Raw genomic sequence first — 21,784 nt, 5'->3', positions numbered from 1 at the left:
GTTAAAATATCCAATGATGCGTGGAAGCATCAGCGAGCGCTGTGTTTGATACATTGCTGAGATATTACCGAAGGACTTGGCTAGCTCCGTGCGGTTGGCGTGTAACTGCCGTTGCTTCCTCGCGTGCCTGTACAAATAGTCGGACAGTAGAATATAAGTAAGTATTGCTGATAGCAACAGAGGTGTTGGAGGGGCATGCCAAGCTTTACACGTTATCACACATCGGCATACCGGCGCAATCCAAGTGCATTCTGGTGAACAGTTATAATTAAAGTGGATAACGGGTGTGTATTTAAATATTATCATATTGTGCGGCTAAATTGACGGTCGCCGGTGATTATTAATATGCATTGCATTGCAATGGATAAGGCGCTTGTATGTAGTATTCCATAAGCAGCCAACCGGCCAGTCCTTTTGTTCGCATTACATAAAGCATTCACGAATGGCTTGCAAAAGTCAGCCAATAATAACAACTTTTCGCATTCGAAATTCGATGCATAATGCGACTTACTCAACTGGATGTGAAGCGAATTGCTTTTGCGATTTCATTGACCGATTGAAAAAATTGTGAAACAAGACCCGCAGGCATAAATGGCAGTGAGAGATCGCCGGCGCTGATAGTCCTTGTTGAGGTTGTAATTGCGTGGCGTACGAAGAGCCAATTAATCAACATTAATGCGTGACAAAAATAATTTCTATGGCAATCGGGATCTCGCAAAGAAAAATGCTCGGAAGCGCCGACAATGTGATAGTTCGATTATTTCATATTTTCATTCATTTAGTATGTGTGAGGGTGTTGGTGTACGACCGAGCTCAACAATTTTATTCACAACTGAATTGCTGGGACTTTCTGTTTACTTTTTATTCGCGCAAAATGACAAAATATTAATGCGGAGTTAATTTGAAGCGAGTTGTGTTTACTGCGTTGAGCTGCTGCTCTGCAATCAACAATTGATTTTTGTTGCTGTAAAATTCAGACACAGAAAGTCTTGTTGAATTTATTTTAAACATTATTTTAGACTCATTGTGGACCGTGCTTGCCAAGTCAGGTAGTTGGACACACCGAAGCCCGTTGCGATTACTTTAAAGAGCTGGCTGCCACGCTCCGCCCTAATGGCAATATTTTCTCTGGTGCAGGTGTAAAATTAGCAGGAAAGGAGGACGTAATGGAAGCAGTGTAGTGAAAACAGCAGCGGAGGAAGAACCCGTAATTGCGCAACACATGAAGTGTGTAAATTCTGGCCGAAAATAAAAATGCAATTTCGAAAATAAAATGCAATTCCGTTATGGTAATTCACTTCGTAACAAGATTTTGCGAAACAAATATTTGCGCGTCCATAAAAAACTTACATAAGCTTTAGTTAAGAAAGCTGGTAGGATATGCATAGCGAACAAAGTATTTTTTTCTATAGTAGGAGAAAGCATGGACAGCCATGTGCGGAACTTTAATCCGCTAAACCTAACCTACTCCCAACTCATATCTCTCCCACGGAACCACTGGATTAAGTATTTCTTCATGGGAGAAAGAAAGATCTTAAGTCTCATCCATCATAGGGACTGACGCACGAAGGTTGCAAAGGTGCCAATATCACCGATTTTCAACAACTTCCGTCTGCTTTCGGAATGGGCTCAGGAACTTAACATTAATCAAAAAAAATTTTGTTTTACAAATTTGGTGGAAATCTTGTAATTCTAATTTCATGCCTAACCAATTAGGTGTTGCGTGATTATATTAAGCAGCATATTCATGCATTATCGAATAATGTTGCCGACACAGTGAGGCCACAAGTCTTCAATGAGAACTCCAGAATTTCAAACTTTTGCTAATTTTTTTATTCTCCTAAAAATTATTTTTTTCTGTAATTTTATTACACTCAACTTCAAACCTATTTTACCCGCTCCTAATAGCTTATTGTGTTCGCCCATATTTGCCCTCTCTTTTTCCGGCCTTCACGGCGTGGCTGCATTCAGATTCAATCGCCATTGTAAGCATTCGCAGAGCAAAAGCAAGTAACGGAGCAATGCTCGCCAGCAAAAATGGCTTAAGATTTGTCAAATGATTTTTGAAACGAAAGTGTTGACGGCACTGAAAGCGATAGTGGGAAATAAATTACATAAGTACGAACGAATAAAAGACCGCTACAATTTGCCATTACCGCAAACCTTTTTATGCCTCTCGCAATTAATGTCAGGAACACACAAACACGCATACAAAAACTTCGATATTTCAGCGAAAATGTTAATATTTACTATATACATTATATAAAAATTATGTGTCACGTTGTTTGTTCGCGAAGGACTCCTAAACTAGAGTAGAAAATAGGATAATCGAAACAATTCATAATTAAGAAGTACAATGAAGCTGTATTAAATGGACGCTCTATGAAATCAACACCACATTAAGCGGACATCTCCATTAACATATTGACCGGTTTCACAATTTGTTGATATTTATTAAGTACAATTTATTAACCGGACAATTCTAATAACTGGACAGAAAGGCTGGTATAAATATATAAATTTTAATTTTTTTTTCATACCAAACGGCTAATTTATATTCGTTACGAGCACCTATAAAATTGAATATAAATGCTCCCCCTTCAAAATATGATTTCAAACATTTTAAAGTCCTCTTTTGAGTAGCAAAAGGTATTCATAGCATGAAGTTCGAACCCATACATAAACAACCTGGAATTGGTGAACCCCACAATTGTTCATTGAGATCGTGTAAATACCCCAGCTTGGTGTATGGGCTTCCTAAATGAACACACATACGCATATTTAGGACAGAGAGCTTAGTAAACAGTGAACAGCATTGCAATACTCGACTCTTTTTGCTAATTAGCCAACTTTTTACATAGCTCTCTGCCTGTGCAATGCCGCAAAGGTAGCTTGGAAAGTTTTTCAATTTATCGCAATTATGCTTTTTGTCTTTATTTCGCTTTCATTGCAATCAGTAGAGGAAGAAGCCACAAAAGTCCTTGTGATGTGTTCAAAACTTTTCAATTTTCCACAGAACAAACTGAGCTCATGTGTATATGCCTACACCGTTTCGTATGGCTTTGAATACGCTTAAAGAGGGCAACATTGACAACAAAAACTGGAGTCTTCCAAACATAAATTATAAACTCACAATTGAGCAATTATTTTAACTCGTGCGGTTACTACAAAAATGGTTAAAAATGGTCACAAAATTGGTAATCCCCAGAGGGAAGAGAAGAAAAATAAAATAGGCGCTTTTAGCAATTGCCAAATAAACGCAACGTTTTATTTCTATAAAAAATTTATTTTATTATATACTTGAATCTACGCTTATCACTATATTTATGTTGTTTTAGGTCCAAGTACATCACAAGATTGTGGAAAAGCCTGAAATATTAAAATAAACATCGATTTTTTTGCAAGCTCTTTAAAATTCGCACGACAATTTGCTCTTTATGATTACTTGGTCAACTCCCCTTAACTGGATTAATCCTGGTGGAAGCGCCACACAAACACCTCTACCAGAAACATGAAATGGCTTTAGCTTCAACGAAAACGTTTCGCTATGTGACGTACATGTGACGCCAAATACAATGCTACACTTCGCGAGAAATATATGTATGTTGCAGTGTGTAATCCGCTGAGAGCACAAGGCTTCCTGCAATATTCCACCAATATGGCAGCGTGCTTTTATTGCCCCCTCAGCAGCTCATAAAAGTCCTCAACTATACAGATTTGTTTGCGCTCTGCGTCCAACAACTGCCGATCGTGCTGAGAATAGACTGCCCATACTACACACATATGCTTACACACCGCACACATACGCTCACGCACTTAGATCACATATAAGACTAAGGAAGGTCAAGAGAAGACATTCGTTCAACTCCAAATAATTTTTTGGTGAACCTTTCATGTATCATCTGCGCTACCCCGCTGACGCTTCCTTGATTTTAAGCAGCTCCCTTAATAAAGTCCCTCACACTACCAATGCGGTTACGTAATTCTCCGTATATTTGGTTGTATGACTCCGTAAAGTCAGTTGCATCTCGAATAATTCAACCATCGCTTGGACTCTTATTCCGCTCCAGCTCACAAACTCAAATGCCATAAATCAAGGCGCAGCAAGTGCCACCCAACCTGTGTACCCATAGTGATACTCACACATCTTCACGCATTTATACACACCATTATAAGTCATGAAAGGCTTTGGTATCTGAAATGAATTGTTTTGCGAAAATCAAGTATGTGTTTTGTCTTCATTTTTCAAGAGAACATATTTATTATAATATTGAATAATATTGAATATTTAAAGATTAACTTTTAAATTTAGTATACAATTTGCTGCAGTTTATGCTTGATCTGCTTCGCAAATTGCCACAATCAATTAAAACAAAAGCAAACAAATACAATTCTATTCCATATGTGTATATATTTCAGCATTGTTTGCACTTGCTCTAGCCTTTTGTGAATTTTATTAAGAAATTTGCAGAAATTTTGCACAATAGCAACTCAGACGCAATTAAAATGTTGCTCATACGCCTGGGCAAACAGCAATCGTTAACTGCGCACACTTTCATTAATATATTTGCGTAAATGAAAACTTATATTTTAAGATTGAAAAATTTCCAACAAAAGTTGCCGCAAAGCAAACGAGGTTCGGGGAAAGTCAACTTCTAGCCAGCAGAGTACTATTCGTTGCTTATTTTGCTTGCCATATTTGCCAAAGGTGAATGTTTCTTGCTAAATAAGCATTGACCGCTGCTTTCTCTTCGTTTCAAGAATTAATTGAATTCTCCGAATTCTTACGCTCAAATGCATTTACCGACAGACTACGCTTCAGTGATTTTTATTGCCTAAATTTCGCATAAATATACGCTTACAATGCCCTGTTTCCACACACTGAAATACACATGCATTTGTAGGCACACACATGTATGTATATATGCGTGTATTCCTAAGGTAACGACATAAGATAAGGATATTCCTTGCTGTGAAAACTGTGTGAGTGATTTCTATGCCATCTAGTGACTTCATGGAACTGCAAAAACACATAGTTAAAAACTTAAAGAGAATTTGCCACACTTTAAACCATAATTTCAAATGGTTATTTAAATGAAGCAGCGAAAGTTTTTGAGTTTACGAATTTACTTTTTTCCCTTAAATTTATCACCGCACGCGCACAACTCGCAGCTGACGGACCAGTCTTGGCCGAAAATTCGCCGCTCAATCAAAATCATATGTGTGTGTGCATGTGTGCGCGTTCGAGCAGACGTGTCAAATGGAAGCAAAGCTCAACTGTCACTTCCGAAGTTCTCGGCCTGCCTTGAACTCACTCACCAACTCAGCCGTCTGTTGCTTTTATAGCCAAGAAAGGTTTTCGCACATTAAACACGTTTCTGTATTAAAAGAAAAAGTGGCAAAAACAGAAGAAATCAGGAGGAAGCAAATGACAAATAAATTATGCGAAACGTTATTCTTTTCGCCGGTCCATCCATCACTTTCTGGCGCACAAAATTGTCATTTTACTTATTTTATACTGATAGCGTGTTTAGTGCGGGCGCTGAAGCGTATAGAGGCAGCTTAAATTTTGAGCCTCCTTAAAGAGGTAATCGTCTGCATGAAATTATCCCTTCTTGTCTCTAACATCATACGCTTTGCTTTCGCGTGATGCTTAAGAGACGCAAGTGTACGAGAAAAGTTGATGCACTAGCACAAGCAGTTCTCTGCGACCTTATCAGTGCGAAGTTATTAATTCTAATAAAAATTATCGTTTATGGATTATATATGTAAGTGAACTCATAAAAGAAAGTTGAATGTGGCGGTCTGCCACTAAGCCAAACACCCACAACAACCTTAGCTCACTAATGGAGACGGTGGTCGCAGGGTCGAAGCACAAAACGCATATCAATTAATTTTTAAGGTTATGCGCATGCAGTAACACTTAATAGCTAGTCTTAATAATGTATACATGTGTGCAAAAGTGTATGCGTTTGTTTACAAAAATTCACGCTTTTGATCATTCGCTCATTGACTTTCAAACAAGTTTCTTCAACTGCAATCAACTGCGCTCAGACTTTGGATATTAAAATTCTTTGCTTTGAGACTTTAAGGAACGCTTTATGTTTTGCTGCTCTGCTTGCGCTCGAGTCAAAATTAAATGTTTCTGGTTCGAAGCGAATGGCAAGGCAAAACCAGATAATTAATGCGGTCGATGGCAATCACAAAGCCGAATGAAAATGGCTCAAAAGCCAAGCGCAAAGTGCAAAGGAAAACATTAAATGGAGTAGAAAATCTAATAGCAGAAAGGTTTAGTGTTACGACGTACTCATTACTATACTGAAAGAAATGTTCCGAAAACAGCTTGCAATCGTCATCAAATAAGTTTCCTCTAGGTTCGCATTCTGGCTAAATAAGAAAGGCGTCTGACAGAGTCTATTGCACGTGCGGAGGCGGTCCCCACACCTTGTTCGTTTATATCGAGACGCAGACGAAAAACTGGCCTACAAACCAAGCATCTGACGAAAGCATAACCGCTAATCACACATACACATGCACATATTAAGTATACAAATTTAAATAAGGAAAGCGTCAAGTCGAAACATTGCTTGGTCTACTTGAGTTTCCTTGCCGTCAAATCTTACTCACCTGAAAATGGCAGCTGTGGCATAAATCGCGTTTTGAAGGCGTCGCTATCAAGTTAAGTGCCTGTGCCAGCAAGTTAATATTTAATTAACTCAACACTCACACGTAGACAAGGCGATTTTTTTCTCTATGAAAGGTTGCTGTCTACAACATGCGGAGAACTTTTATTGGGTAAATATTTCTTTTGAAGTCAAATTTAAAATTTTTTTTCTAGGATCGTTTGTAGATATGTTTAGTGCTATTCACTAAGTGAAAGACTCAAAGAGCGGATCTCAATTGTGTGGTGAAAGCACAAGAGGGCCAGCTTTAATGCACTGGATTTTCTGCATCAAAATGGCGCAACCAGCGCTAATTTAGCTCGAAATGGTAGCACCACTAACCTCTTACTTATAACAATTTCCAAAGCAATTTTCAATAAAACTTTCAAATATGTATATATATATATATATATATGTATATCAAAGAATAATACTCAATTTTTTTTTGCTTATTTTAATACAACTTTTCTACTTCTTACATTGAACCTTCAAATCTGCTGAGGATAATATAAGACGAATTTATCTTTTAAAGATAAAGCATGATTGCTTAGCTTGCGCAGCTGGGAAAATGAAAATCCCAATTAAATTCCCTTACATGAACTTAATACTATTTCGCCGCCAGCATAGCCTGGGGTCAATGTTAAAAATATGCGAGTTTTGTTTTCATGAATGAAATGCCAAATCCACAGGTGGTCTTATAGATTCCAAAACAATTTTGTTTGCTTTTCGCAAAGAATGATTCGTCTTGATTTTTGTCTTGAGTGGCGCTCTTTTTGACGCAATGACTGCGCCTGCGCATAACCTCAGTTCCACAATTCATTCGCTTGTACCAGCTGGCCGCCTTTGCGGTGTAGCAGATAATATTAATACAGAGCCTTGGAAGCTGTGCGGCAGTGAAGACTTTGCGGCTGATCAAAAAATCCAAATTGTGGTGAGAGCGTATATTTTGAATATAAATACGATATTTATGAAATAATGTGGTGACAAAGTCGTAAGTTAGACTGCACATAATCCATACTTTCAATAGCGATTAATAAACATATAAACAATAACAGTCCGTCGCCAACTTCCAAATAAAATAAATTATATTTGCTTGTATCTTATTGGCTTCTTGCTTGTCTCTTCACTTATCTACTTTGCTTTGGTTAATTAAAACTCTGTCAAAAAAATTTTAAATACAATTTTTAAAATAATTGAAATTGAAATAAATTTACTACAAGGTTTATAATTTTGTGTGTAAACGAAAAGAGTTTCCACTCCTCGTCATATCCACTTTGAAGAAAAGTATGCCTGAAAAACTATAAAAATCCCTTATGTAAACGATAAATAAACAATAAACTGAAATAAAATAAATTGTTGACTTTGAAAATTATTTTATTGGAGGAAAGTTTAATCGAACTTTCTCGCTACGCTGAAAGCAGTAAATTCTTAGTAAAGTGAATTCATGTTGAAAAACTAAAATGTAAAAAAACTCAGCTCAGCTGCGAAATGCGAGTAGCGAATAGTTAGCATGGAAACTGCACAGAGGGGCTCTTTGTAACTGCACACTGCCCTTTTAGCAGCTAGGCTAGAAAACTTTGTCAATTTGCTGCCCAATAGTTGCGAGGAAAAATTTTATATTGGCGATTTTTCACAGTTTTGATTTCCTTACACTTCTTACAGTTTTTATATTATTTATGTATTTGCTCTTATAACCATTTGGCCTCGAAAGAAAAAAGTAAGATGTTTGCACTTCATTTTGAAGTCTTAAAAGTTTGATGCAAGGCGTTAAACTGATGCAAGAGGCTTAAGTTAGAATACTTTCAAAGCTGGAGTGTTTTCGTCCATACGCACGACATGACCTAGACAGCGCAGCCGATGTCTCTTAATTCGCTGAACTATGTATGTCAATGTCGTCGTATATATCATACGGCTCGTCGTTCCATCGAATGCGATATTCGCCGTGGCCAACGCACAAAGGACCATAAATCTTTCGTAGAACCTTTCTCTCGAAAACTCGCAACGTCGACTTATCAGTTGTTGTCATCGTCCATGTCTCTGCACCATATATCAGCACCGAAATGACTTATAGAGTTTGGTTTTTGTTATTCGAGGGAGGACTTTACTTCTCATTTGCCTACTCAGTCCGCAGTAGCACCTGTTGGCAAGTCCTATTCTGCGTTGGATTTCCAGGCTGACATTGATTGTGGTGTTGGTACTGGTTCCAAGATAGACGAAATTATGTACGACTTGAAGGTTATGACTGGCAACAGTGACGTGGGAGCCTAATCGCGAGTACGAGACTGTTTGTTTGATGACAGGAGATATTTCGTCTTGCCTTCGTTCACTGCCAGACCCATTTGCTTCGCCTCCTTATCCAGTCTAGAGAAAGTAGAACTAACAGCGTGGATGTTTAGGCCAATGATATAAATATCAAGGTCCTAAGCCAGCAGCTGTACACTTATATAAAAGATTGAACCTGCTCGATTAAGTTCTGTAGCTCGAAATATTTTGTCCAGCAGCAGATTGAATAAGTTACACGATAGGGAGTCACCTTGTCTGAAACCTCGTTTGGTATCAAACGGCTCGGAGAGGTCCTTCCCGATTCTGACGGAGCTTTTGGTATTGCTCAACGTCAGTTTACACAGCCGTATTAGTTTTGCGGGGATACCAAATTGGGGCATCGTGGCATAAGGATCGTTCCTTTTCGTGCTGTCAAAAGCAGCTTTGAAATCGACGAAGAGGTGGTGTGTGTCGATTCTCTTTTCACAAGTCTTTTCCAAGATTTGGGCATATATCTGGCGGGTTGTAGATTTTCCAGGCCCAATCAGTTTGTTGACGGTGGGCTTTAATCTTTCACACAATACGCTAGATAGAACCTTATACGCGAAGTTGAGGAGGCTTATCCCACGGTAGTTGGCGCAGATTGTGGGGTCTCTTGTTGTTGATTGGGCAGAGCACACTTAAATTTCAATCGTTGGACATGCTTTCGTCCGACTATATTCTACAAAGAAGCTGATGCATGCTCCTTATCAGTCCTTTCCCGCCGTGTTTGAATAGCTCGGCTGGCAATCCATCGGCCCCGCCGCTTTGTTGTTCTTCAGACACGTAATTGCTATGGATAACATAACAGATTTAAAAGTTCTTTCCTCCAATAGTTTTAAATATATTTATGTATTTAAACTTTAAAGCAGTGATTGTTCCATCGCATTCGTTTTACAGAGCTGCCACTGGCATTATTATAATATTACAATAAGTGAAGTGAGAAAGATAAAGAACAAACTCGATTAAACATTTTTTTTAATTTTGCATATTGCGGAAAACAAAGCCAACGAACACAAAAGCAAATTTTAAATTTCCTCCATCTAGCCGGAATCCCTTTTGCCGAAAGCCCTAACAAATAGATATCACTCACATACACACACACATAAGCGTCCCCATAGGCCTCTCTAAGCTAATAATTTAAGCAAGTGTGGACGCAAATGCATAGTTGTATTCAACAAATCGCCAACATTTCACATAAATAAGCACTCTGGCCTTTTGTGGTTGCCATAGTTGTGCGGAAAATTTGCGAAATTATGCTAAGGAGGAAATTCGTAAACAAATGAGCGCATAAAGGCTGAGTGTACATTTGCGCCAAAGAGAATTTCCATCACACATTTCGCATATTTGCGGATACCTGCGCTTGTTCTACATTCTGGTTGTTTTCGGCAATTTAGGCACGTGCAAACAACAACAAAAAATGAGAAACTGCCACCAAAGCGTGTGTGTTACGGCAAGAGGCGGTACTTGAAGCTCACACTATTTCTAGGTGTTCATATTTGCAATTAACATATTTTATATGGAGCATACGCTTTTGACTTGAACTTGAAAAGCTGCAGCCTTTACGTAAATCCAATTAACGCAAAATACATAAATGTTTCTAAACAATCACAACTAACGAAATCAGCGCTGAGTTCAATAGGAAATAATGACTTCAAAAGTAGAACAGATGGAATAGATGAATTCGATTTTTGAAGCACATCAACTTGGCAGCCACCAGCCCAACATATCTAATTTATGGAGCAGCCGACAGCGACCAAGTACGAAATCTTTAAATACATGCCAGCTAGCGTCCAAGCATATTTGTGTGCAAGTATACTTACAGCACGCCGAGTGCCGCAATCCCTTGAAAACGTTGCGGCATTGACAAATCGTTTCCCCGCGCTGGAGCATGAAGTCCCACCAATACAACTCAGCAAAAATTACTCCGAAACCTCTCGCTAATCAAAAGCCGCCGGCGCGCATTTACCAAATCTACCAAGTGAGCGCATACCCGTGCGGCTAAACAACACGCCGCTTCCCCACAACTCAACCGTACGCCATCACTCATTCCAGACATGGGCAGTCGCACAAATTAGACAAACGACCGGCAGGCGCGGTCGGCTATCGGCGAATGCCGCAGTTACTGTTGTTAATTGATTGCTGCTGAGATTGTGTGCATCTCTAAGTATGCGTGTGTGTACATGTAGCTGCGATGAGGCTTCCCTTGAAATGCTTGCTTTCTTCGGAATCTCACTAAATGTTTGGCTTATGGCGCGAAATGCCGCCGGCCATTGTGCTGCCGCGACGTAAGCAGGCAAAGTGGCGGAGCTGTGAAAACGTATTGCATAACCGCTGAAATTCGGGCTGCACAAGCATTATATAGAAAGTAAATTACAGCATCAGAGTAACGGTTCAATTAATTTATTTATTTTAATTTTGCGCATTTTGCCGCCGAGTGTAGAGCAAGCTGGAAGCTTGGAATATCATTTCAATAGTTTACTAAAATTATTACAAAATTATAAAGAAATCCAACAAATGCACCATTTAATGAATAGTATTGAGAGCTTACTTCGGCATAGTTATAATGAGTTTAACTAAAATATTTTTTCGACAGCTTTTGGCGTACTTGTAGTTACAAATTGCTTGAACTCGGTATTTTGTTGCTCACCTCCATTGAGAAATTAAAGATTCTTTGTTTGCGTTTTGAGTGATTTCGAGCGCCGAATTGTCAGTTGTTGTTGGAAATAAAATAAGAAAGTGGAAACAAAACAAACGCAGTCATTGATATACCTGCGAGCGCATTGATGTGTACTAGATCCTGATGCTACTATTCCAACAGTTTGACCAAGAAATATTACTTTTTCTTATGAATTTTAGTTAAACTTGACAACATTAGCACGATTTTAAGTTGCACAAAAGTCATTTAATAATATGCAACCATTCTAAGCTTATTTGACGAAAAGGTAACCAACTCATTAGTCGTCGAAGTGAATATCACTCATACGCCACGCCGTCCGGCATTTTGCTTTAACTGGGCTCCCTTTTCAAAGTAACTCATATTTCAGTGGAATTCTATAGATAGTATTGTTTTCCAGGAATTAAGAAGAATCAGCTTAAAACCTTAAGCGTTTGCTTAGTTGCATTTCAGACAATATGGCTCGTTAAGCGTAAAACGAGCACAGAACGCAAAATGCTTATTGCCACGAACGCAATAATTCCAGCTTTACAGCTTTTATGCCGAAACTTCTGGGACTGCTTTCATTAGTCCCGTAAATATAAGTTCCTAAATCTACTTTTACCTTCGCCACTATAAATAGTATGTGGCTCGTAATTACACATACGACACCGGTAAACTAACGGAGAAATCATTCGAACTAAATATGGTTGAATTCAAGTAAGTTAATTAACTTCTTGGAAACCTTAACATGAAAGTGTTCCACATAATGTTACAATTACGCAAATAAGCTTGCTTCTACATAATTGAAAACAACAAATTTCTTCGAATTCGCTTTGAGCCGGAGAAGTTAAATAACCAAAACAAAGTTCTATATTTTCTCCTTGGCTCTTTAAGTTTTTAAACCTTGAAGTCAGCATAACTGCTCCCTCCCAAAAAATGTCGCCGCAATGTATTCCGCTACAAAACCAATAATTTAATGAAAAATATGGAATGGTTACATGAAAAGTTGTGTTATTTTGTAATCGCATCATAAAAAATATACTTCACATTTTTCATTTTTTATTAATGTGAAACCGAGCTGCAAACACCAAAAATTCCTCACAATTCAATTTCAGTGTTTTGCAACGCTGCATGGTTCAAATCACTCAGACAATCATTCAACTGCATTCGTATTAAATTTGTAACGCGACTTTTGAGTTTCACAACAACAGTGTTGGCCTTCATATCAAATGTTACAACAATAATATGTACTAGTTGGCACAACATTTATTGAATATTGGCTTCGGAAACATATGGCAAGCTCAAATGCATACTAGTTACTGGACGGAAGGCTCTACGAAACAGAGAATACGACAGATGGGAGCACAAGCTATATCGTCTGCTTGTTTAAAAGGAGTTTTGACTCATAGACTAACTTTTCAAACAAATAAATTAAATTTTTTCAATTTCTTCATTATTTTCACTCAGTTTTAAACAGCTGTAACTTTTTTTCAACTTTCCCGAATTTAATTTTGTTTTTGGTCAAATTAAGCTTAAAATCTCACTTTATGATATGACATAATGTGATTGGTAGCACTGGAGATATGCGACTGCAACGACATCTATTGACAAAATACGAAAATAATTTTCCGGCTACCAATAAATACATTTAACATTTCCCTCGCCTCACAGAATGATTCACATACAAATAATGCATTGGTGTACACATAGTCTGGAGAGAATTTCCTATCGGATATAGATCCAATTTACGTTTCAATCGTTCAAACGTCTCCGCGTCATATCTGTATAAAGTTTAAAACAGAGCGATTCACTAAGCTTGAACTCTTTCCGAAAGTTTCAATGATAGATTTCCCACATATTAAGAGGTCGTCCAATGAAGTCCTTTCTACCACCAAGGGTTAAGTACTATATATTAGCTGAATATTCGATTTAAGTACGATTGACCCGTAGTGCAAACTATCGTTTTTAGAAGGCAGTAACAACAAGATTATTATGCAAAGATATCAATGCAACGCAGCTCATCAACAAAAGTAGATGGACATGACATGAACTAATTACATTAGGAATGAAAATTTTTATAAATTTCATGCAATCGGCATACGGCGCTCGTCAGGCATGTATCGCATTACTTATTGGCTACTTTATGGTCACTACTGTTACTCGCTCGCTCTGGGTACACTACGTTTTCGTTATGATTTCAATAGCAACAAAGCGCACATCACACCTTTCATCACATATTACAGCGCTGTTATGAATGTGCTGGCTTTAACAACATTGCCTTGGACTTACTACACAGCTGTATGCACATTTCTGAAAAACGAGCGTGTGAGCCGCCTGGGTCTCTATGTCTTCATAGCGACCAAAACACTGCGTTTACTGGCTGTGGCGCTGGTCATCGTCTACAATTGGCAGCGGCGTCGTGATATCTTGAAGTTTATACGGGATATTAACCATTTGCGTTGCGTTTACTTCGCACGCTTTCCAGTACCGTTCGAGTGGCAACGACGCTTCGAAATAAAGATCATAAAAAATATGCTCTCTGGTATACTCTTCGATGCCTTAAGGCTCATCATAGTGCTTGGTGTTCATAAAAATCAGGTGAACGTGACCTTCATTATCAGCAACGTGTTGTTCTCTCTCATCTCCAATATTCTCTATTTGAATATGAATCACTACTATTTTGCCATGCGAACCATTATACTCTTCGGGAATGTGTTAAATCGCCAATTAGCCGATATTATTAAATCTGCGAAATCCGTGACACGACTACGAGATCATCAGCGCTGCCGAAAGCAATTCAAGGCGCGCTGTCTCACATTAAGCCGCGAGCTGGACGAATTGGCGTTGGTGCATGTACAGCTGCAGAGCTTGGCCTTACGCATAAATGACATATTGAAATGGCAAGGTGTGGGCGTACTGCTCAATGTGTTCATTTTAAATATTTCTTTAATACACACCATTTATTCGGTGTTGTGGGTCGGTGAGTTCACAATCAGTCAATATGGCTGGGTGTCTGTATTGATGGGCATCGCATATCTGGTCTACACTGTGGACATGGTGGATTTTTTTGTTACGATACTCGAGCACGTGCGTGTGTTTCACAAGCCTTCTATACATTTGGAGCTGCATGCTAACCTGCCGCAGATGAACAAGGAGTTCGAACGAAGTGTGAGTAAAGTGATAAATATTAACAAAAGATGCTTATATTCTCCCTTTAACTTTTCCATAGGTAGAGAGCTTTCAGCTGCAGCTGTCGACTAACGAATATCAAATAAGCTTATTGGGTTTATTCAATTTCAACAGCGAATGTGTGTTCTCAATGTTTGCTTCGGTGGTGGCTAACTCTATTTTAATTATACAATTTGACTATCAATATTTCCAGTAAACCAACGGCTTGGTTTAGTACATCGGTAGACTGTCAGAAGTGAATTTAGCCCCTACACAAGCTATTACAGTCAACGTGGATCTCGTAGTCACCAAAAGATAGTACTTTTCAAAAAGTGTTCAACTCAGTGGTTAGTTAGTGGAGAAGACCAGTTTGCGAGAACTAAAACTTGCATTTTAAATAAACCAAAAGAAGAAATTGACGCCGCTTTATAAAGAATTCCTCTTCAACCCACTGTTCCAGGAGTCTCCACGAATGCTTTGTATCATCTTTTGGGCAAATAACGCGAGGTTCGGCACTTTTCGCTTTACTTGCAACCAAAGCTTTCCTATGGCACTACAAAAACTTTCATCCCCGCTTACCTTATCTTAATAAATATATGCCCCATCGTGCTATGTGTGTGTAAATATATACCAAAGTCTAAACCAATTCGTGTTTACTCGAGCATCAAATGCAATTCACATTTTATTCGTCACTCTGGAAATTTATTTGCAGAAAGAAAATCGAAAGCAAGCAGACAGAAGCCACCTCATTTGAAGAAGTCACTGTAATAGGAAGGGAGTAGAGTTGAGAATAACAATAAGGCTGGGATTTCGGTGAACTGCAGTCATGTTAAAAGACATATATACAACGGGTTAAACTCACTTTCTTACTGCTATAGTCGTGCAGATTTCAAAATCTCTGACATTCAAGGCATTTTATAGTGGCCTCATGTGTGTAGGCTTATGTAATTAGCTATTTCTGTACATAATCTAGTCCTAAAGGCTTTGACAAGCAAGACACTTAACCATGAGCAACAAAATCATTAATTTACCGACTCTACGTTAGCGTGAGAGACACTCACATATATGAGCCCTTGATTTTGAAAGTGGTATAAGTCAAAAATTTTAAAAATCTATTTTATCAGCTCTTACTTATCAAAACTTAATAAAAGAACATAATCTGAAGAGATTAGCAGCATGCCATGCAAATTAACTCTTTAAAATGTGTTTATTTTTTAGTTGTTAACTGAAATACAGATATTGTTCGTTTTGATAGTGGTATAAGTCAGTGTGTTCACAAAGTAATTTTGTCATGTCTTCAGATAGTGGTTCAGGTATGATGAAGTAAAACTTTTAATGTAAAAACCTACTATTTAAAGTTAATTGCAGACATTTTACGGCGAATAAATATAAGTAATGCTCCCAAGAAATGGAAACGAATAAAAATGATATCGTCTTCTGTTGAATGAGCTGATAGTTTAAAAGTGAATTCGGAACTCTTACAAATGGAAGAAAGCAAATTGAAATCAAGAAAGAGGACACGCAATCAACAGAATTATGCACAAAATATAAGAAAAATGAAGAGAAATCGTGGAGAGGAATATGAAACAAAAAAATTTAATCTAAATCTAAATCTAATCCCGTGAGTGCTAAACTTTTCGAAAATATAGATTGTCTTTGTTCCAAAAAGTGTTTAAATGGAATCGGATATGAAGACAGGAAAGCTAATTTTGTTTATTTTTGGAATTTAGCAAGTTACGAAAAACAGAATATGTTTTGTATGGTTTGATTAGAAAACAATCAATAAAACAAAAACGCCTCAGAAATTAGAAAGGATATATGAGAAAATGGAGTCTTAAGTTTCATCTATATGTACATATGTATGAGTTCGGAAGTTTCTGTTTGCAAAACTTTTTTTTAAGCCGTGCCTTAAATTCTGAAACACCTGGAATGGATGGTCGTGGCAAAATGGCTAGTTCATCTAGAAAAACAGATGAAGAAAAAATTAAAGTAGTACGAGATCATATTCTGAGTTTTCCAGCATGTGAGAGCCATTACACGCGATCACATCACACTTCAGGTCGAAAGTATCTATGTAAGTGCTGACTTAGATATTCGAAAAGTGTATGGCCTATATGTGGAAAAATGTGATGAAAATAATACATCATGTGTAAAGGAGTGGACTTATAGAAAAATATTTAATACTAAGTTCAACCTAAATTTTCATACTCCTCGTAAAGACACGTGCCAAAAATCTGATTAAAAATTGAAGCATCCAGTAATGAAGACGAGAAGTTGCATCTTAAGGAAATTCATGATGCACATCTTAAAAGTGCCGAACAGGCTAGAAAAAGTTTAACAGATGACATACAAAAAACAAAAGATAACCCGAGTGAAAATTACGGATTCACATTTGACCTACAGAAAGCGCTTCCTTATCCAAAATTGTCTGTTTCAGTAGCTTACTATAAGCGCAACATGTATGTATACAATTTAGGGTTTCATAATTTCCACAATGGAAATGCTAAAATGTATGCATGGGATGAAACAATCGCCTCAAGATGATCACATGAAGTTGCGTCCTGCATCTTAAAGCATTCGGGACATTACCACTCAAGAGCATATAATAGCTTACAGTGATGCCTGCTCAGGACAAAATCGAAATATTAACAGAGCTTTAATATGGTTTAAAATTGTTCAGTCATCTGATAATAATGTTGAAACAATTGATCATAAATTTATGGTATCCGGCCATTCTTTTTTGCCAAATGATCTTGTATTTCTACAAGACAATTAAAAGAATCGACGAATAATAGAAAGAAAAGCATCAATGGAGAAGCTGTGCCTTGGTTAAAAGCACAATGGATCAGATTTCTAAAAAATGCCCCATATAAGATGTTTTGGATGACAACTCCGAATTCAAAGTATTAGACCTCTCACCTAAAAAAGGAAGACCTAGAATATACGGAAATATTGATTTACTTCAATTATACACAACCATTTGACCAATAACAAGAGAGAAACGTAAAGATATGATGGATCTACCTACCTACTACCCTATATTCCACAAATTTTTCGCAAACCCTTTATATCCCTAAATACTAATGAATAATTTACTTAGTCTCAATTAAATGAGTTTGAATAAAATGTTAATTACTAATAAAATTGTTTCAATGATGGTATAGTAAGTCATTTATAAAGTCATGCAGTTAATTTTGAAAGTGGTACAAGTCATTTAAACCTTTCAAAACCACATTTTCTTTTAAAAATGGCTATAAATTTCACAATCATAATAAATACTTCTTTGTTGGGACTACTTTACTGTCGAAAAATCATAATCCAAAATGCAAGAATATTTTTTAATCCTTTAATATGCAAAACTCTAAATACCTCGAAACAAAAAAAATATGACTTATACCACTTTCAAAATCATGGGCACATATTTCATTGAAGTTATTGGCAAATCAGAGACCACATAAACTCTCAATTTTACAAGAACCTCTGTTAACAACTCATTTGTGCACTAAAGACTCAGAAAGCTCGCTGCTGAAATAAACTTTTAAAGCATTTACATATCAGTAGAATATAATATGGGTATATATAATATTAAGCTTAAAGTAAACCGATTTTTTTTCACTGGCGTCTGGGAATTTGTGTGCTTCCATCGTTATCACCTTGTAAACCATTTGTGTGAGGTTATGTGCGCACACAAGCAAATACATGCGAATGTGTCTAAAGGTGAGCGTTGCCACGTAAAGGTGAGCATACATACATACCTACGCTGTATACATATTATATACAAATACAATTGGAAGAAGCTGCGGCATCTGAAAGCACTTGTTCAACGTCACGACACCTCAAGGTATATTTTGTTTGCTGCCGGCGAGGAAAGGGAAAACAAATGCGGGATTAGAAGAAAGCGACGATAAAAAGAGGCAAAAGGCCTGCAACTGAAACAATTTGATCCTTTGCGAAACTTCAAAAAAGTATAAAAATTAAGGAGAAGTACAAACAGTTAACTGTTAACAACTACAGTTAATTGTTTAAGAGAAAAATTAAACAAATCAAATTAGCAAATAGATTAATATTCAACTAAAAGTACATGTAATGTAATATATTGGAAAATTTAAGCCTGAAAGAAACCTTTATTAATATTATTGTTTTTGTATACCATAAATAGCTTTTAATATTACTGTTATCTCGAATTTTGCTGTTTACCTTTATTCAATTTACGGGCAGTTTCTGCAACGAATTCCAGTGAAACAGATAAATGAAAAACTAAAATACGAAGGTTCGGCATTTTATTTGATTTATTTGCTTATTTTCAAGCAGAGATTAGAGATTAAAAATATTTATAAAACAGTCGTATTTTCTTTTATGCAAAGGCTTCTAAATGAACAGCCGGATATTTTCTCAATTTTCAGGCAGAAACCATTTTTTTGCTAGTTATACTTCAAGAAATTAGGAAAACTAACCACCGAACACGAATCACTCTTCACCACGACATTGCGAGCTCTTACATATCAGCCGAAACAACTGCAAGTTTGACCACTTAAAACATCGTTTTGATGAGTCAACTGTCATACAGACCTGACTTGGCACGGAATGACTTCTTTTTATTTTCGTACGAAAAAAAATAAACTAAAAGGCCGAAAATGCTTCTACAATTGGTTCAATCGCTTATAAAAGTGTATAGGTCTTAATGCAGTATATTAAAAAAAAAGACAATAAAGCAATTTTCGTTGATTAATATTTGTTTTTGTTCGCTATTCCCGAAATATGAAAGGCCATCCACGTATGTGTATAAGTATATGTGACTGTGTGTAAGGAGATACAATCTGCTAAGAACATATAAATGTCTGTATTTAGTTAGCTTGACAGCTCTTTGGCGCTCGAATTTATTACTTCCTTAAGACACAACGACGAGGAAACAAGGATTAAATGGCTCGCATTAATTTGTCAATGTGTGTTAGAACTGTGCCAGCATATGCATGAGCATGTGTGAGTAGGCTTCAATTCTCTACAGGTAATAGAACCCGAATGGAGTCACGTCAGACGCACAACTTCGCAAATAAATAAAAAGGGTTAATATTGAAGAGGCGCAAATGGCTGGATTTATGAACACCATAAGTCAGTTTTGCATTTGCTCAAGAAGCTTATAGAACACACTTACACCGTTTTCGCTGAGTTAGCAATTATTTCGTATCCTTATTGAAGCCGTCATTTCTCAAAGCTATTCTATCAAAATCCAACGTAAAATCCAGCAGTGGCTTTAAAAATGCAGGCCATCACTGCCAGTAGGGTGTTAACTCCTTCGCATTTTGTTTTCATTTCAGTTTTTGTTTTTGCTTACTTTTCGCGGGTATATAACCAAAGTTACAAAGTCAAAACCATTATTTTCTTATATTTTCAATATTTGCGAGCACTTTTCACACTTAAGCATTGTTTACAAGCGTTAATGCCGCAGACATCACGTGCCTACCAACTTCTACGTACTGCACTACATATTGGGTCGTTCACTAAGTAATTTCCCCTCTTTAGTGTAATTTAAGCACGATTTTTTTATTGTGTAAAACATTTTATGAAATTAGATATTGTCCATTTTAGACCAATACCTTTTATCATCTTTTGGACAAGAGATTGAGAATTGTTGACTGGTTCAAGATATTTTTGACGTCCTGATTTGATGTGAAGGTTCTCTCATCCGACCCATTTTGCAGAAATCGGAACAAGTATTGGGCCGAAGGTGCTAGGCATCGAGAATATGGTGGATGTGGTACCACATTCATGTGTAGAAATTCACGCAAGCAAGAAAAGTTCAGTGATTTCCATTCACTTCGGAGTGGCCATAATCGAGACGACATCGTCTGGGTAGCCAGAAAACATCCGTTTGAAGGCGAGCTAAAGTGAGAAGGCGAAATATCCCGCCACGTAAAAAACACTACCATTGAAAAAGCATAAGCAGCCTCATATGTGAGACCCCCATTTGATGATGACCATGGCAAACGCACTAAGGATAACGATTTAAGACCATGCACCTGGAATGTTCGGTCCCATAATTAGGAAGATGCCGCTGCCTAGCCGGTTGATGTCCTCGTTAGAGTGAAGGCTGACATCACCACCGTCCAAGAAATGCGATGGATGGGACAAGGACTGAGATGAGTAGGTCCTTGTGGCATTTACTACAAGAGCTATATAAAGGAGCGCATATTCAGTGTTGGATTCGTGGTGAGAGAGAGACTCCGTCACCGATAACTGTCATTCATGAACGTCTAATCACAATCCACATCAAAGTGAAATTCTTCAACATATCGCTAATTTGCGCTCACGCCCCAACGGAAGAGAAGGACGATGTGACCAAGGATGTCTTCTATGAGCGCTTGGAGTGCACCTATTAGAGCTGCTCGGTCGAGAAACTCAGCTTATGGGTTGAGGCTGATCGAAATATGGTCATCTGTGATACTAGATTCCAGCATAGAAAAATTCATCAAGCTACCTGGCTGTCTCCAGATCGAAAAGCCACGAGGCCAAAGCCGAGGTCCTAACATCGACTCGGACCACTTCTCGCATTATTCTGGTAGAACAGTACATCTTTTCTATTGTTCAATACTCGCCTCTTCTATTTGAGTGCATCACTCAATTTGTCCAGCTGATCACAATACACTTCAGGATTAATCATGGTATTGTCGGGCAAAAGCTCAAAATAAACAACTCCATTAAAATTCCACAACTAATTTTGCCATTAGCCTTCGGATAACATAGCTTTTCCTTGTACATCACATAATTTTCGCCTTTCACATAAATTACTGCTTTCGATATTTCATCTTTGACAGGGCATCAAGCAAAACCCATTCCAAAAAATTTAACAACTATTATTACTCTTTGTTTACAAACAGGCCTTACTATGTCAGCTGTTCGAATATATAACGTTAAGGCGGTTAAGTGCGAAAAAAATATAACGGTAAGGCGGTTAAGTGCGAAGTTCGCTGCGAAAAAATTCAATAAGATCAGCTGT

General features: G+C 37.5%; 1 protein-coding gene across 1 annotated transcript; it reads left to right on the top strand.

Moving 5' to 3' along the window:
- Positions 1-13,737: 13,737 nt before the first annotated feature.
- Positions 13,738-15,905, top strand: LOC120770816 (putative gustatory receptor 36b). The gene is made up of 2 exons (XM_040098394.1): positions 13,738-14,790; positions 14,852-15,905. The coding sequence occupies exons 1-2, from the start codon at positions 13,738-13,740 to the stop codon at positions 15,005-15,007; spliced, it is 1,209 nt and encodes a 402-aa protein (XP_039954328.1). The 3' UTR covers positions 15,008-15,905.
- The last annotated feature ends 5,879 nt before the right edge of the window (positions 15,906-21,784 follow it).

The sequence above is a fragment of the Bactrocera tryoni genome, chromosome 3 (genome assembly GCF_016617805.1).
Source record: "Bactrocera tryoni isolate S06 chromosome 3, CSIRO_BtryS06_freeze2, whole genome shotgun sequence".
Taxonomy (NCBI): domain Eukaryota; kingdom Metazoa; phylum Arthropoda; class Insecta; order Diptera; family Tephritidae; genus Bactrocera; species Bactrocera tryoni.
This window is presented reverse-complemented; position numbering and strand designations above follow the sequence as displayed.